The sequence below is a fragment of the Oxyura jamaicensis genome, chromosome 11, assembly GCF_011077185.1.
Source record: "Oxyura jamaicensis isolate SHBP4307 breed ruddy duck chromosome 11, BPBGC_Ojam_1.0, whole genome shotgun sequence".
In the NCBI taxonomy this organism is placed as follows: Eukaryota; Metazoa; Chordata; class Aves; order Anseriformes; family Anatidae; genus Oxyura; species Oxyura jamaicensis.
Window position 1 is genome coordinate 684,641 of NC_048903.1, and position 14,323 is coordinate 698,963.

The window sequence follows — 14,323 nt, forward strand, 5'->3', positions numbered from 1 at the left end:
TGTTACTTCTTGCAGATACAAGTTTATTAAGACACAGGCACAACTCAGTGTAGCAGCAAAGGGACCACTGCCAGGATCTGGGCACGAGGCTGGGCCAGCATCTCACCAGGGCACAACTTTCCCTTCCCAGTCCAGGAAGGTCCCGGTGTCCTTCTCAGAGAGGGAGGAGATCACCTTCAGCATCCCTCGCACACTCACATCTACTGTCACACGGGTCTGCGGGGACAGAAACACAACCGTGTGTGTCCAAGGGGTGGCCAGGGTCTGCCCTGGTGCCTGCTTGGATCACTGCCTTCCTGCACGAGGGCTCAGGGCTCTCTGGGGTGAAGGAGAAAAGGCTAGAACAGAGCAAGAAGAGTCCTTGTCTTGTCATCTCATCCCCTCATGTGCCTCAGGGCACCTGCCAAAGAGTTATCCCACAGCCCAGCATGTATGGGAGTGTTCAATCTACAGAAAGCTCTACATTCCCAAAACAAGAGTTTCTTCCAAACCTTGGTCAAAAACTCTCCTACCTTATCTTCTATTGTGCCTCCCATGTCCGTCTGCACCCAGCCAGGATGGAGAGCAGCACAGAGGATGCCGTGTTCCTGGTAGCCCAAGGACTGGCACTTGGTGAGCATGTTCAGAGCAGCCTGCAGGGAGACACCGCAGGGATCAGGGTGGAGAAGAAGACAGGGACACATGCAGACCCCACAGAACTCTCCCCATGCAGATGCCCAGCACAGGCAAAGACCTGTCCTGACAAGGCCCTCTGTGTCCTGGCCAGGGACTAGGCACAGGAATGTGCCATGGCAGGGAAACGGTGACTGACTGGAGCTCAGCCGCAATGGTGAGAGTTGCAGGGACTGAGGGGAAGGCTGGGAGGTATGCCAGATTGTTCAGAAGGGAAAATGTCTGGGTTCATGCCCAGCAGTACCTTGCTGCAGCGATATGAGAGAGCTTGTCCGTACTCCCAGAGATAGACGTCCTGAATGGAGCCAGCATAGCTGGACATGTTGATGATGGCTGCCTTGCTGCAGCTCAGCCCCGAGCCTGGGCTCTCATGGGCAGCCTTCTTCAGCAGGGGCAGGAACGCCTGCGAGGAGAGGAGAAGCAGGGGGTCCACACAGAGGTGGTGCAGGAGTAGAGGACCAGCTCCTTCTGCAGTGAGCAGTGCTTCCACCAGCAGCCACCTTCCTCTTCCCCCTGCTCCTTAGCACCAGCCCCAGATGGTTCCACCAGCTTCTTGTGAGAGCTTGGGAGTGCCAGGCTGGTCACCAGCACAAGCTGGGCCCTGTCCCACTGTCCCTTTCCGTCCTCCTGGGAGAGCCGTGGGGCTGTGGGGCTGGGATGTTCCTGGAGCTGTGGTGAGAGCCTCACCTGGCTCAGCAGCAGGGGCCCAATGGTGTTGGTGGCGTACATCTGGTACATGCCCTCTTGTGTCACATTGTCAAGAGAACTGTTATTTCCAATTCCAGCATTGTTGATGAGGAGGTTGAGACCTGAGCCCTTGAGGTGCTCCTCAACGCTGGCTGCAGCCGCCTTGATGCTGGCGGGCTTGGTGACTTCTGCAGGACCAAGGCAGGGAGGTGAACACGCGATCCCCTCGGGGGCTGCCACCATGCATGGTGCTGGGGGTCGGAGTGCTGTGGGCAGAGCGGGGAGCCCAGGCAAGGGATCCTCAGCCTTCAGGGTATGGCTGGGGCACTTACCGAGCGGGATGATGACCAGGTTGGGGTGCTTGGAAGCCAAATTCTGCAGCTCCTGAAAGAGATGTGATAATGTGGGCATGGAGAGGCGGGACTGGCTGCACAGAGGCTCAGCCTTTTCTGGCACCACCTCATGCCCAGTGTTCTGCTCCCTCCACACACCATGCTTCTCACCCTGCCCACCATGGCCATCACCTGCCCCAGCAGCAGAAGCTCCCTGCCCGGCTCCAAGGAGCCCTGGGCACCCCAGCCACAGCTCATCGCATGGCCATCCTACCCCGGCTTTCTGTGCCCGGGACTGGGCCCAGGGCTGCAGCCCCGTGATGGAGACCCTCACACAGCCCCGCCTCGCACCACGGGGCTGCTCCTGCACCGGGTGCTGCCCTGCCCTGCTGTCCCCCACCGCCACCAGCCTCACCTGTGCTCGCTGTCCCTTGGGGTCCCGACAGGCTGCAAAGACCCACTCGGGTGGGTTTGGCAGCCCCAGCAGGTGCCGGACAAACCCCAGGCCGATTCCTCGGTTGGCTCCAGTCACCAGAACGGAGCGGACATGAAGCTCTCCCATATCGCTTCTCCTGCCTCTGCTCCAACACTCATTGTTTGTTCAGTTCCCTAATGCTTCTTATAGCGTGTTGAGCTGCCACCCCACCCACACAGGGCTTGCACAAACCCTTGGCTCTGGGTAGAATCTCTGCAGCTTTTTGAACTCTCTAGGACACAGTTCCTGGCTGGGAGCCATCCCTCCTTACTGAAGTGCAAAAATCACTTTGCTTTTTATGGCAAACTCTGCTTGTAAGGTGTGTGGAAGGTCAGTGTTTTCTATAGAGGTATCTGGTCAAGGCCCTTTTCCAGTGCAAAACCAGATACGGAGAAAGGGAGGAAGCCATAAAGAACACACAGGGACACAGACCTTACCTAAAAAGGATAAGGGAGGGTGACAGAAGACTCAGATGGTGAGGGAGTCAACTGGGGAAGGTGCCCCACTTGACCTGTGGTTTGCAAACAGGCAAGGACTTGTGGGTGATGGGATGGCTGGAGGCTATCTTGGGCACAGTGATCAAAATGACAGAGTTTTTGATCCCTAGGAAAGTTAGGAAGGCAGTTAGAAGAACATAGAATCATAGAATGGTTTGGGTTGGAAGGGACCTTAAAGATCATCTAATTTCAACCCCCCTGCCATGGGCAGGGACACCTCCCGCTAGAACAGGCTGCTCAAAGTCCCATCCAACATTTCCAGGAATGGGGCATCCACAGCTTCTCTGGGCAACATGTTCCAGTGCCTTACCACCCTCATAGTAAAGAATTTCTTCCTTATATCTAATCTAAACCTACCCTCTTTTAGTTTAAAGCCATTACTCCTTGTCCTATTAAGAGTCCCTCCTCAGCTTTCCCATAGACCCCCTTTAGGTACTGAAGGCCTCTATAAGGTCTCCCCAGAGCCTTCTCTTCCCCAGGCCGAACAACCCCAACTCCCTCAGCCTGTCTTCATAGGAAAGGTGCCCCAGCTCCTTGATCATCTTTGTGGCCCCCCTCTAGACTCGATCTAATACTTCCATGTCCTTCTTGTGCTGGGGGGGGGGGGCAGACCTGAATGCAGGGCTCCAGGCGGGGTCTTCACAAGAGCAGAGTAGAGAGGGAGAATCACCTCCCTCTCCTTCCTGGCCATGCTTCTTTTGGTGCATCCCAGGATATGGTTGGCTTTCTGGGCTGCAAGCGCACATTGCTGGCTCATGTTGAGCTTCTTGTCAACCAACACCCCCAGGTCTTCCTCGTCAGGGTTGCTTTCAATCCATTCCACACACCCCTCCCAGCCTTTATTTGTGCTTGGGATTGCCCTTTGATTTCCAGAGGGCAGACTGTGGCCAATTTAGAGACCTGGCTGACAGAGTCCCCTGGAAGGTGGCCCTGAAAGACAAAGGAGTCCAGGGAGGTTGGACATTCTTCAAGAATGCAATGTTAAATGCACAGGAGCAGGCCATTCCAAAGCACCAGTGGTGGAGCCACGGGGGGAAAAGGCCATCCTGGCTGACCAGAGAGCTATTTCTGGAACTTAGGAAGGAAAAGGGAGTTTATGGACTTTGGAAAAAAGGGCAAGCAACACAGGAGGACTGTCAAGCTGTGGTCAGTCTGTGCAGGGAGAAAATTAGAAGGACCAAAGCCCAACTGGAATTCAGTTAGGCTAGTGCAATAAAAAACTATTAAAAATGCTTTAATAAATACCTCAACAGCAAAAGGAGAATTAGGGAGATTCTCCATCCTGTATTGGATGTGAGGGGAAATGTAGTGATGATGAGCAGAAAGCCGAGGTACTTCCTGCCCTTTTTGCCTGTCTTTATCAGTAAAGGTAATTGTTGTCAGGGTACCCAGCTCCCTGGGTTGGAAGATGGTGATGGGAAGCAAGATGAAACCTCTGTCATCCACTGGGAAACCATAAATGACCTCCTACATGCTTTGAACATTCATAAGTCTGTGGGGCCAGATGAGATTCACCCAAGGGTGCTGCTGAAGGAGCTGTGGAAGCGCTTGCCCTGCCACTTTCAATAATCTACAGGGAGGTCCCGGGTGAGTGGAGGTTGGCCAGTGTGACTCCAGTCTACAAGGAGGGCAGGAAGGAGGCTGCAGGGCATTACAGACCTGTCAGGCTGAGCTTGGCACCAAGACAGGTTACGGAGTGGATCACCCTGAGTGCCATATAGCACAAGCGAGTGATCAGAAGCTGCCAGTGTGGGCATATGAAGGGCAGGTCCTGCCTGAATAACCTCGTCTCCTTCTGTGACAGAAAGCCCTGCTTAGCTGATGAGGGTAATGTTGTGGATGTTGTTTACGTGGATTTTAGTCAAGTATTTGCCACCACCTCCCACAGTATTCTCCTGGAGAAGCTGGCGGCTCAGGGCTCAGATGGGCGTACGGCTCGCTGGCTGCAGAACTGGCTCAAAGGCTCCCAGGGAATGGGGTTCAACTGGTGGCCAGTCACCTCTGGTGTTCCCTGGGGCTCAGTCCTGGGGCCAGTTTTGTTCCACAGTTTTAGCAGTGATCGGGAGGAGGGGATGGAGTGCTCCCTCACTAAGCTCACAGGTGACACCAAGGTAGGTGGCACTGTCAAACTCCTTGAGGGCAGGAAGGCTCTGCAAAGGGATCTGGACAGGCTGGGTCAATGGGCTGAGTCCAACCTCAAGACATCCAACAAGGGCAAGTGCCGGGTGCTGTGCGTGGGTCCCAACAACTCTGTGCAGCGGCACAGGCCTGGGGAGGAGTGGCTGGGAAGTTGCCCAAGCAGAAAAGGGCCTGGGGGTGCTGGTCAAGAGCCGGCTGAACACGAGGCAGCAACATGTCAGGTGGCCAAGAAGGCCAACGGCATCCTGCCCTGCATCAGAAACATGTGGCCAGCAGGACACGGGGTTGTTCCTTGTCCGCAGCTCTCCCCTGAGGAGACGGCACCTCAAATGTTGTGTTCAGCTGTGGGCCTCTCACTCGCAGAAGGACCTTGAGCTGCTTGAGCATGTGCAGAGAAGGGCAACAAAACTGGTGAAGGGACTGGAAAACAAGAGATGTGAGGAGCCACTGAAGGCACTGGGGTTATTTCGTCTGGGGAAGAGGAGGCTGAGGGGAGACCTCGAGGCTCTCTGCAACTCCCTGGAAGGAGGCTGCAGCAAGGAGGGCTTCAGTCTCCTTTCTCAGGTACGAGTGACAGGACATGAGGGAATGGTGTCAAGTTGTACCAGGGAAGGTTTAGATTGGACATTAAGAAAAGTTTCTTCACAGAGAGAGCAGTCAAGGATTGGAACAGGCCGCCTAGAGAAGTGGTGGATTTCTCATCCCAGGAGGTATTTAAGAGACATAGGGTCGTGGCACTAAGGATCATGGTTTAGTGATGGGACTTGGATTGGTCAGGTTGGGTCTGGTTGACAGTTGGATGTGATGATCCTGAAGGTCTTTTCCAACCTAGATGACTCCATGATTGCATGTCCTGAGTCAAAACTCCACTTCACCTCTGATTCTAGGGCAGTAAAAAGTGCACAGAAGACAGGGCTGAGCTGCAGCAAGGCTGTGATTGTCAACATGTCCCCCAAAGTGGGCTCCATGAGGCTGTGCCTCAGGGTGCTGGAGGCCCCCATGTAACCTGGACCGTGCCAGCAAGTTGAGGGGCCGGGGAAGGTGCTGGGGATGCTTCCCCATGGAGGGGAGCTCATGGGACCCACCCACCTGCCTCAGACCACCCATCCCTGGTCTGGTCCTCCAAGGGTGAGCACACATAGCACAAGCCCAGGCTGTGCCCATGCTCTACTGCAGGGCAAAGCCCATTTCCCACCTCCACAGCCCTTCAGCTGCAAAATGTCTCCCTCCCACACACGCGTACCCAGCTCCCCCAGCTCAGTGTGGTGCTGGTATGCCTGTGCCTCTTCCAGGCTGCCCAGAACATGGTGACCAGGTGTCTGGCTGCAAAGCTCAGGGACAAGGGACTCTTTTGTGTGGCAATCCATCCTGGCTGGGTAAAGACCAATGTGGGGACAGGGCAGGTACCATGCTGTGTAGGGAGGGGGCAGTGGTGCTGGATCCTCTGCTGCTGTGGGCCCCCATCCAATGTGTGGCTGCACAGTCCCCTGCACCCCAACTGCCTGCACTGACCACCAGTTGCTCTGTGCCCTCTGCTGCCTGGGCACCCACTGGGACCTTTCGCTGGATGAACCCTATGCTCCCGACTCACCCATGTGTCCCCCAGCCCTGGGGAGCCCAGCTCCACAGACTCACAATTTGTGGCAAAGCCTGTCGAGTGCACAGGCAGATACAGCGACACTTACTGCTTGCAGAAAAGGGTTTATTGAGAATGTGGTGCAGGTTGGGCAGCAGCAGATGGACCGCTGCCAGGATCTGGGCATGAGGCTGGACCAGTGTCTCACCACTCCACAACCTTCCCTTCCCAGTCTAGAAAGGTCCCGGTGTCCTTCTCAGAGAGGGAGGAGATCACCTTCAGCATCCCTCCTACGCTCTCATCTACTGTCACGGGGGGCTGCAGGGGCAGAGGAAAAACATGATGGTGTGTGCCCAAGGGCTGGCCAGGGTCTGTCCTGGAGCCTGGCCCGCAGAAGGCAGCAGCTCAACCAAGGGGGAAGTGGAGCCCGGGGAAGAGGGGCTGAGCAGGGCACCCAGGTGATGGGGCCGCCAGGAGCTCACTGCAAGGTCCTGCGGCAGGGAGAGCTGCCCACAGTGGTGCCAGAGCAGGCAGGGAGGTCACACTCTGTAGCTCGGGGTGACAACAGCCTCCCATGGAAAACCAGCACAGGGGCTCGGATGGACCTGCCGTGGTAAAGCTCCTACCGTGTGTCCAGCTGCGCTCCCCATGTCCGTCTGCACCCAGCCAGGATGGAGAGCAGCACAGAGGATGCCGTGTTCCTGGTAGCCCAAGGACTGGCACTTGGTGAGCATGTTCAGAGCAGCCTGCGGGGAGACACCGCAGGGATCAGGGTGGGGAGGAGAAGGCGCCTGCATGGGGACACGTGCAGACCCCACAGCCAGGGCAGGCAGGGCCAGTTCCCTGCAGCAGCTCTGTTCTGTGAAGATCCTCTGTGATTAGGTCTGGAGTCAGGCACAGGGATGTGCCTTGAGAGGGAACCAGTGACCGTCTGCAGCTCAGCCATGCTGGAGGCTGTTGCAGGGGCTGCCAGAGATGACACTGGAGGGCTTATGCAGGCTTTGGTTACAAAAGAAGGTTGGGTTCGTGCCCAGCACTACACATACCTTGCTGCAGCGATACGAGACACATTGTACAGATTTCCATAAATAGACTTCCTTGATGGAACCACCAATGCTGGAAATGTTGATGATGGCTGCCTTGCTGCAGCTCAGCCCTGAGCCGGGGCTCCCTTGGGCAGCCTTCTTCAGCAGGGGTAGGAATGCCTGTGAGGAGGGCAAGGAGGAGCGTGCACAGAAGAGGTTCATTGACAGAATTAGTTCCTTACATAGAAGGTCACATCAGAACCCCAGAATCACAGTATTGTTGTGGGAGGCAGAGATCTTTGGAGGTCATCTGGACCAATCCTACGACTCAAGCCACCCAGAGCCAGTGGCCCAAGACCATGTCCAAGTGACTTCCGAGTATTTCCAAGGAGGGACACTCCACAACCTCTCTGGGCAGCCCATGATAGCACTTGGTCACTCATCAGTGATCATCACCAAATCAATGAGTAAATTCTGCTTCCCTCTGGCTCAAAACGTGAGGTTCTGCTCTTTAACATGGTCCCACACCTCTGCACTCTGATCATTCCCAGTGGAGAGGCCCCAGGCTCCAAAGTGCCAGAGCCCTCAGCCTGCTGCCCACCATAGTCAAACCAGAAAGCATTCACTGTGCTCAGCATTTCCAGGACTACTTTGGGCACCTGCTTCTGGCAGCAGGAGGCCAGAGTAAGACCTGAAGTGTGTTGGGCCTGTCATGAGGTCACAGGACCGGCAGGCAAAGAGTGGAGCAGGGCCTTGTCCCACCAGCCCTTTTCGTGCTCCTTGGAGATCCAAGGCGCCATGGGGCAGGGATGTTCCCGGAGCTGTGGTGAGGACCTCACCTGGCTCATCAGCAAGGGCCCAATGGTGTTGGTGGCGTACACCTGGGACATGTCCTCCTGTGTCTCGGTGTCAAGTGTCTTGTAAACCAGCATGCCAGCATTGTTGATGAGGAGGTTGAGACCTGAGCCCTTGAGGTGCTCCTCGACGCTGGCTGCAGCTGCCTTGATGCTGGCGGGCTTGGTGACTTCTGCAGGGCCAAGGCGGGGAGGTGAGCACGCGATCCCCTTGGCAGCTGCCACCATGCGTGGTGCTGGGAGATGGAGCCCCCACCCCAGGGACATGGTGGAGGGGGAGAGCAGAGAACCCAGGCAAGAGCAGGGAGCCCAGGCAAGGAACCCTCAGCCTCGGGGCACAGCCTGGGCACCTACCGAGTGGGACGAGGACCAGGTTGGGGTGCTTGGAAGCCAAGTTCTGCAGCTCCTGCAAGGGATGGGCCAACGTGGGCACAAAGAGGCAGGGCCGGCTGCACAGAGGCTCGGCTTTGATCCAGCACTGCCTCACTCCCAGCACCCTGCTCCTGCCAATCTGCTCCGTGTGGACAGGTCTCTGCGCATCCCGCACAGCCCACAAGCCACGCGTCTCGCCCTGCCCACCATGGCCATCACCTGCCCCAGCAGCAGAAGCTCCCTGCCCGGCTCCAAGGAGCCCTGGGCACCCCGGCCACAGCTCATCCCATGGCCATCCTACCCCGGCTTTCTGTGCCCGGGACTGGGCCCAGGGCTGCAGCCCCGTGATGGAGACCCTCACACAGCCCCGCCTCGCACCACGGGGCTGCTCCTGCACCGGGCGCTGCCCTGCCCTGCTGTCCCCCACCGCCACCAGCCTCACCTGTGCTCGCTGTCCCTTGGGGTCCCGACAGGCTGCAAAGACCCACTCGGGTGGGTTTGGCAGCCCCAGCAGGTGCCGGACAAACCCCAGGCCGATTCCTCGGTTGGCTCCAGTCACCAGAACGGAGCGGACATGAAGCTCTCCCATATCGCTTCTCCTGCCTCTGCTCCAACACTCATTGTTTGTTCAGTTCCCTAATGCTTCTTATAGTGTGTTGAGCTGCCACCCCACCCACACAGGGCTTGCACAAACCCTTGGCTCTGGGTAGAATCTCTGCAGCTTTTTGAACTCTCTAGGACACAGTTCCTGGCTGGGAGCCATCCCTCCTTACTGAACGGCAAAAATCACTCAGCTCTTTGTGGCAAACTGGTTTTCTGGTGAAACCTGGCCCTGTTACCCAGTAGCTCATGGCCATGCTTTCCAGGAGGGTGGGTGCTGGGTGAGGAGAGAGGAAACAAGTGGAAGGGATACAGGATGGATATACCCCATGGGTAAGGTGCAGATCATCTTCACGAGGATCCTTCAGGCTAGATGGGCTTTCCAGTTTGTACCCATGTAACAACTGAATGAAACAGGCTGGTCTCATTCCCCTTCCCTTGGTTACCTCTGTCAGGTCATGCCTCACATGGCCACGAGCTGATTTTCGCTGCTCTCCTCTGTCTTCCAAGCAAATGCCCCATCACTGATTGTCCCACTAAAGCCCTGTGGAGGAAATTCAGCATGGCCTGCTTGCAGAAGGAGGTGGACCCTGCACAGTCTGCAGGTCACCACTTTGCTTTTCATGCACTTTGGATGCTGCCTCACAGTGCACTAATCTAAGCGACTATCCCACCACTTCGGCCATGCTGGAGCCATTGCTGTTGTCAGGACTTCCACTCTCAGCCTTGTCACTTTGCAAATTAGATCATGTTATTGCATCTCCCTGCATTTCACAACTTTTAATTTGTTTTCAGGATTAAAGTCATTGATTAACAGCCTGATTATTGCAAATGCATGACCATCTGCCTCATGTACTTGTTGGACCTTGCAGTCATCATCCATATCCTGTGTATGGATTCTGTTCCATAAAGCCATTCTCTTCACATGGTTGTGGAGTAAAAGGCTAACGCCCTGTCAACAGGTGACCTCTTTGGACCTTTCTCTGTGCTTCTTCACAAGTGGCAGCACCCTGGTATTTGGACTGTATGAGCATGGCCTGCAAAGTTGTGCAGAAGTCCTTCAGACCACCTGGGCTTTCTGAAGTCTTGCAGGGCAATGGGTCAGAAGGGGGCAAAAATGTTTGCTGCTGAATCCTCTAGCCTCTTTTCTTTTCCACTTCCTCTTTCTTTCCATTTTCCACCAGTTGAGCAAATCCTTTCAAAAAAAGGGCTACAAAGGGCTCGGCTGCCGAGGGTATTCTCCTGCAAAGGTAGATGTCTTGGACAAAGCCCCTTTGTCTACATCACTCATAGCAGTGGCATAGATGGCTCTGCACTACCACCAGTAAAGCCCAATGATGCCCAGTTCCTCAAGTGAGGCGTTACAGATTTGCAGTTCTGGGACTGGTGTGGGTGCACATCAAGTGTTCCCATCCACTTCAGTGTCACTTCAGACCCGCTTCCTCCCAGCCACACCGCCAAAACTACTCAAAGTTCTGCCGTGCCAACCTCTGCATGTCCCAGGGTCCCCTCTGCCCCTCAGGCCGGCCACATGGTCACCATGGTGTGCCACCAAGGCAGGTAGTCCTGCCCTGCCTCATTCATCTCCCATCTCCCCTGTGCCAGCACTCACGTTTGGGCAGATTAATGGAGGGCACGATGGTCCAGCTGCACAAGGGACTGAGTCTTCTGCTCCTAGCCTGCTCTCACCAGGCTTTCCCCCACACTTGGCTCAGGCGGTCACAGCACGTTTTAATCCAAAACAGGACAGATGAGTGTTTTTTGTTAAATCAGCTTGGACCTCATCCAGATGTGGACTTCAGGCCATTGAGAAATACTCTTATTGGCACTGTGATCAATTATTTCCCAGATGTGTTAAAAATTAATTGGAAATAAAACATTGACTTTTCCTTTTCCAAAAGGCCTGTTTACCAGGAACCCTTGCAGCAGTAACTGTTTTAAGGACAAGATTAGCAAGTATAGGCATGCCACAAATCACAATGGAAAACTCCACTTAATTTTTGCCAAGCTCAGACAGAAATTTGCAGTTTCTGCTGTGGTGGTGTTGAAACACCATCGCCATGCACATGTCTGTGAGAGAACTGAATTTTGCACATCCTATCTCAGCATCTCAGCAGGAGATATTCAGTCCTTTTAATATGCATTCTTTTCCAGCTGGATCAGGCATGAACTTCTCCCGTATCCTGGAGAAACCCCAGCCGCCTTCTGCTCCTGCAGCAAGCTTTGTTAGCATATCTCTACTTGCTTCCACCTCCTTTGAGTAAAATTTACTATTTTGCTTGCTTGGGGTAAATCCTGAGATAAAACCCAAATCACGTGTAAGAAATGCACACAAATACAGTGTCCTGTCTAGAACATGGAATAAAAAATAATGTTTGTCATCAGGCGATACCCAACATTTACCTTTCTGGACCTCAGGACAAATGTTCCCTGATAACTTTTTGTTTAGTTCAGCTGCTGCTGTTGCATACAGGTACACCTTGTTAGGCACTAATACATTTCATTCACTTACGAAGACAATCTCATCACTACCAAGACTAGACTTTTACCTTCTCTCTTCTGCTGTTTGTAGCTTTTCTTTTATGTTAATTCCCCTTTTTGTAGCCCCACACTACTTTCTGCACCAGCATCCTGTTCCTGCTTTGCTAGTCATCTAGGGCTGTACTTTCCATCTTCTTGGTGCAAAATTCCTCTGCTGCTCACCACCAGCACAAATCTCTGGATTTTCCAGCTGTCTCCCCCCATGAGTTTTGTCTTAGGCTGATCTCTCACTGAAGATTTTGTCAATTCTCCCCTGCTTCAGCACACCTACCAATTTGTGGGACTGGCTTTCCAGCCCAAATGGTTCTTTTCAATGTCCTTTTCTGTATTTTCACTTTCTTTTTATGGCCACAGACCACAACTATACTTGCTGATATACACTGTTTGCAGAAGAGTGCAGTGCTCTTCCACTTTGTATAACAGACTTCCTCCGGTTTTCCTCTTCTGCATCATTGCCCACGCAGCATGCTAGAAACCTCCATTGTGCCTCAGAACCAGATAACAGCAGAAATAAAAAAATAACCTTTTAAATCTCCTGTTTCTGCTGTGTCATGCTGTTTTTGAAGCTTTCCACTGTTTTAGAGCTGTTACGTTACAATGTTGACTTTGCTCTGGGCCCCACAGTGGATTGTTGACCATTAAAGTCTAAACAAGCACTGCTTCTCTGGGGGTCAAAGTCTAGCCTGGAGTGAACCTGCACAGAAGAAAACAAACAGCCTTGCCAGGCTGGCAATGGAGCTTCATCACAAGTGCTGCTGTCCCCAAGGCTCAGCTGAGGAGGGGAGTTTGGAGAGGCTCAGGGATTCGGACAGCTTTGTACTGAGACATCCTTGCATGCTCTGAACCCTACAATGAGCAAAAGCAATTATTTTTAATAAATTGCTTCAGAGTCCAACAGTGCTAGTGGTGGAAGGCCCTGCTGTCCCACAGACCCTCTGACAGCCGTATATCACATACAGATGCTTTCCATCTTTCCGTATTGGAAGGAGTCAGAGGCAGCTTTCCAGGACATGATCTCAGCTTCTCCACTATCAGTGACTGCAAGCTGGGTTGTGTTCACACCCATCCAGATGTTTGTACAAAGGGCAATTACAGCGCTACTTACAGAAGTATTGGGAAATGCGCTTTTGTTTGTTAGCCTGGGGAACAGGGCATGGCAGAATTATCTTTACTATGTTTAATCTACCGTGTAAGTAGCAACAAATGTGCTGTTATTTATCAAGCCTATTTGCTTCGCAATGTGTTCAAGATTGTATAGGGTCATGTCTTCACATATTCTTCACTTGCACATAGCGATGAATGAAAAACTAATCATGGGGTGGGGTGGGGCTTTCTCCTGCCACTGCCTGTATCCCAAAGCTGGGCAAGGCATGCCTCTGTGACTCATTTTCTTGTTGGCTGAAGAGGACTAGTGATACCCCATTGTGAAGAGACTGTGCTTTGAAGCTCAGGGTGAGAACCCGAGCTTAAATACAGCTCCCAGGCAAAGTGAGGAGATCCTGGTAAGGATTCTCATGGTCCCATTTCATAACCTTGCTGTTTTCTCAGCAGCCAGTATTCTTCAATGCTGCTGGATTTTAGCAGGGCACAACCACCTCCTGCCCCGAACAGCCATCCCCACCACAGCTGGGCTGATTGTGAGAGGCCTGCTCAAGCCCTACTGTGATGCTCATCAGGCTGCAGGAACGCAAAGACTTGGTTGTATCTTCCCCCTCTCGTCAGGTGGCCATGCATGGACAAGCTCTTCCAGGGCTGTGATATGTCCAGCTGCAAAACTCCATCCTGCACTTTGCTTATGTTGTATGGAGCCTTTTACAGAAATGATCAAGCAAGCACATCTGTAAATATTTGGGAGCAGAAGTTTACAGTGAAGGCTGACTCCCCAGATGCATGGCCTGTGGAATTGTATGGACCTTGCCAAACACTTGCTGGAATGAAGCTTATTGAATTGAAGAATGAATGATGGCTGGAAGAAGACAAGTGCTTGAGCTCCTGAGACAGAATATGGAAGATGGGGTTGTGCAAAAGTACTCAAGCATGACTAGCTGCAAGACAGACCTTAGGGCACAGAATCATAGATTCTCCCGAGCGGGAAAGGACCCATGAGGATCATCAAGTCCAACTCCTGACTCCACACAGGGCAACCTAAGAGATAACCAAATATCCAAGAACATCGTCCAAACGCTTATTGAACACTGACAAGCTTGGGGTCATGACTGCTTCCCCGGGGAGCCAGTTCCAGTGTCCAAACACCATCTTAGTGAAGAACCTTTTCCTAATACTGGATCTGACCCTCCCCTGTCCCAGAAGTTACAGATAAAACAACTGCACTTGAAAATGTGCTCATGTTTATAGGCTCAGGCACTCCAAAGACTGCTAATGGCAGAATCATGCTTTACCAAACAGTAGAAAGTTACCGATAGTTTTTCTTTTCTTTCTTTCTTTTTCTTTCTTTCTTTCTTTCTTTCTTTCTTTCTTTCTTTCTTTCTTTCTTTCTTTCTTTCTTTCTTTCTTTCTTTCTTTCTTTCTTTCTTTCTTTCTTTCTTTCTTTCT

General features: G+C 53.1%; 2 protein-coding genes and 1 long non-coding RNA gene across 7 annotated transcripts in view; 1 reads left to right on the forward strand and 2 right to left on the reverse strand.

The window, feature by feature from the left end:
- LOC118172588 (C-factor-like) lies at window positions 1-9,233 on the reverse strand. 4 transcript variants are annotated; one of them, XM_035336609.1, is made up of 7 exons: window positions 9,072-9,233; window positions 8,612-8,663; window positions 8,243-8,430; window positions 7,425-7,583; window positions 7,011-7,124; window positions 6,655-6,702; window positions 1-174 (listed from the first exon to the last, which is right to left on the reverse strand). In XM_035336609.1, the coding sequence occupies exons 1-7, from the start codon at window positions 9,216-9,218 to the stop codon at window positions 103-105; spliced, it is 780 nt and encodes a 259-aa protein (XP_035192500.1). In that variant the 5' UTR covers window positions 9,219-9,233; the 3' UTR covers window positions 1-102. The 4 variants fall into 4 exon arrangements, with proteins under 4 accessions (XP_035192500.1, XP_035192499.1, XP_035192498.1 ...); XM_035336608.1 differs by having other exon boundaries at window positions 6,655-6,696; window positions 7,005-7,124; XM_035336611.1 differs by having other exon boundaries at window positions 7-174; window positions 6,655-6,720; window positions 6,928-7,124.
- Window positions 3,505-14,323, forward strand: part of LOC118172585 — a 22,516-nt gene continuing 11,697 nt past the window's right edge. The window contains exons 1-3 of one of the 2 annotated variants that reach the window (XM_035336604.1): window positions 3,505-3,831; window positions 4,478-4,958; window positions 5,461-5,820. In XM_035336604.1, the coding sequence (XP_035192495.1) occupies window positions 3,760-3,831; window positions 4,478-4,958; window positions 5,461-5,543 (636 nt within the window). In that variant the 5' untranslated portion in view covers window positions 3,505-3,759 and the 3' untranslated portion in view covers window positions 5,544-5,820. Of the gene's footprint in view, window positions 3,832-4,477; window positions 4,972-5,460; window positions 5,821-14,323 lie in introns of those variants that run through there. The other variant, XM_035336603.1, reaches the window with a different exon arrangement.
- On the reverse strand, window positions 10,384-10,999 carry LOC118172592. Its single transcript, XR_004753762.1, has 2 exons — window positions 10,842-10,999; window positions 10,384-10,471 (listed from the first exon to the last, which is right to left on the reverse strand). It is a non-coding gene; the product is annotated as an uncharacterized LOC118172592 (long non-coding RNA).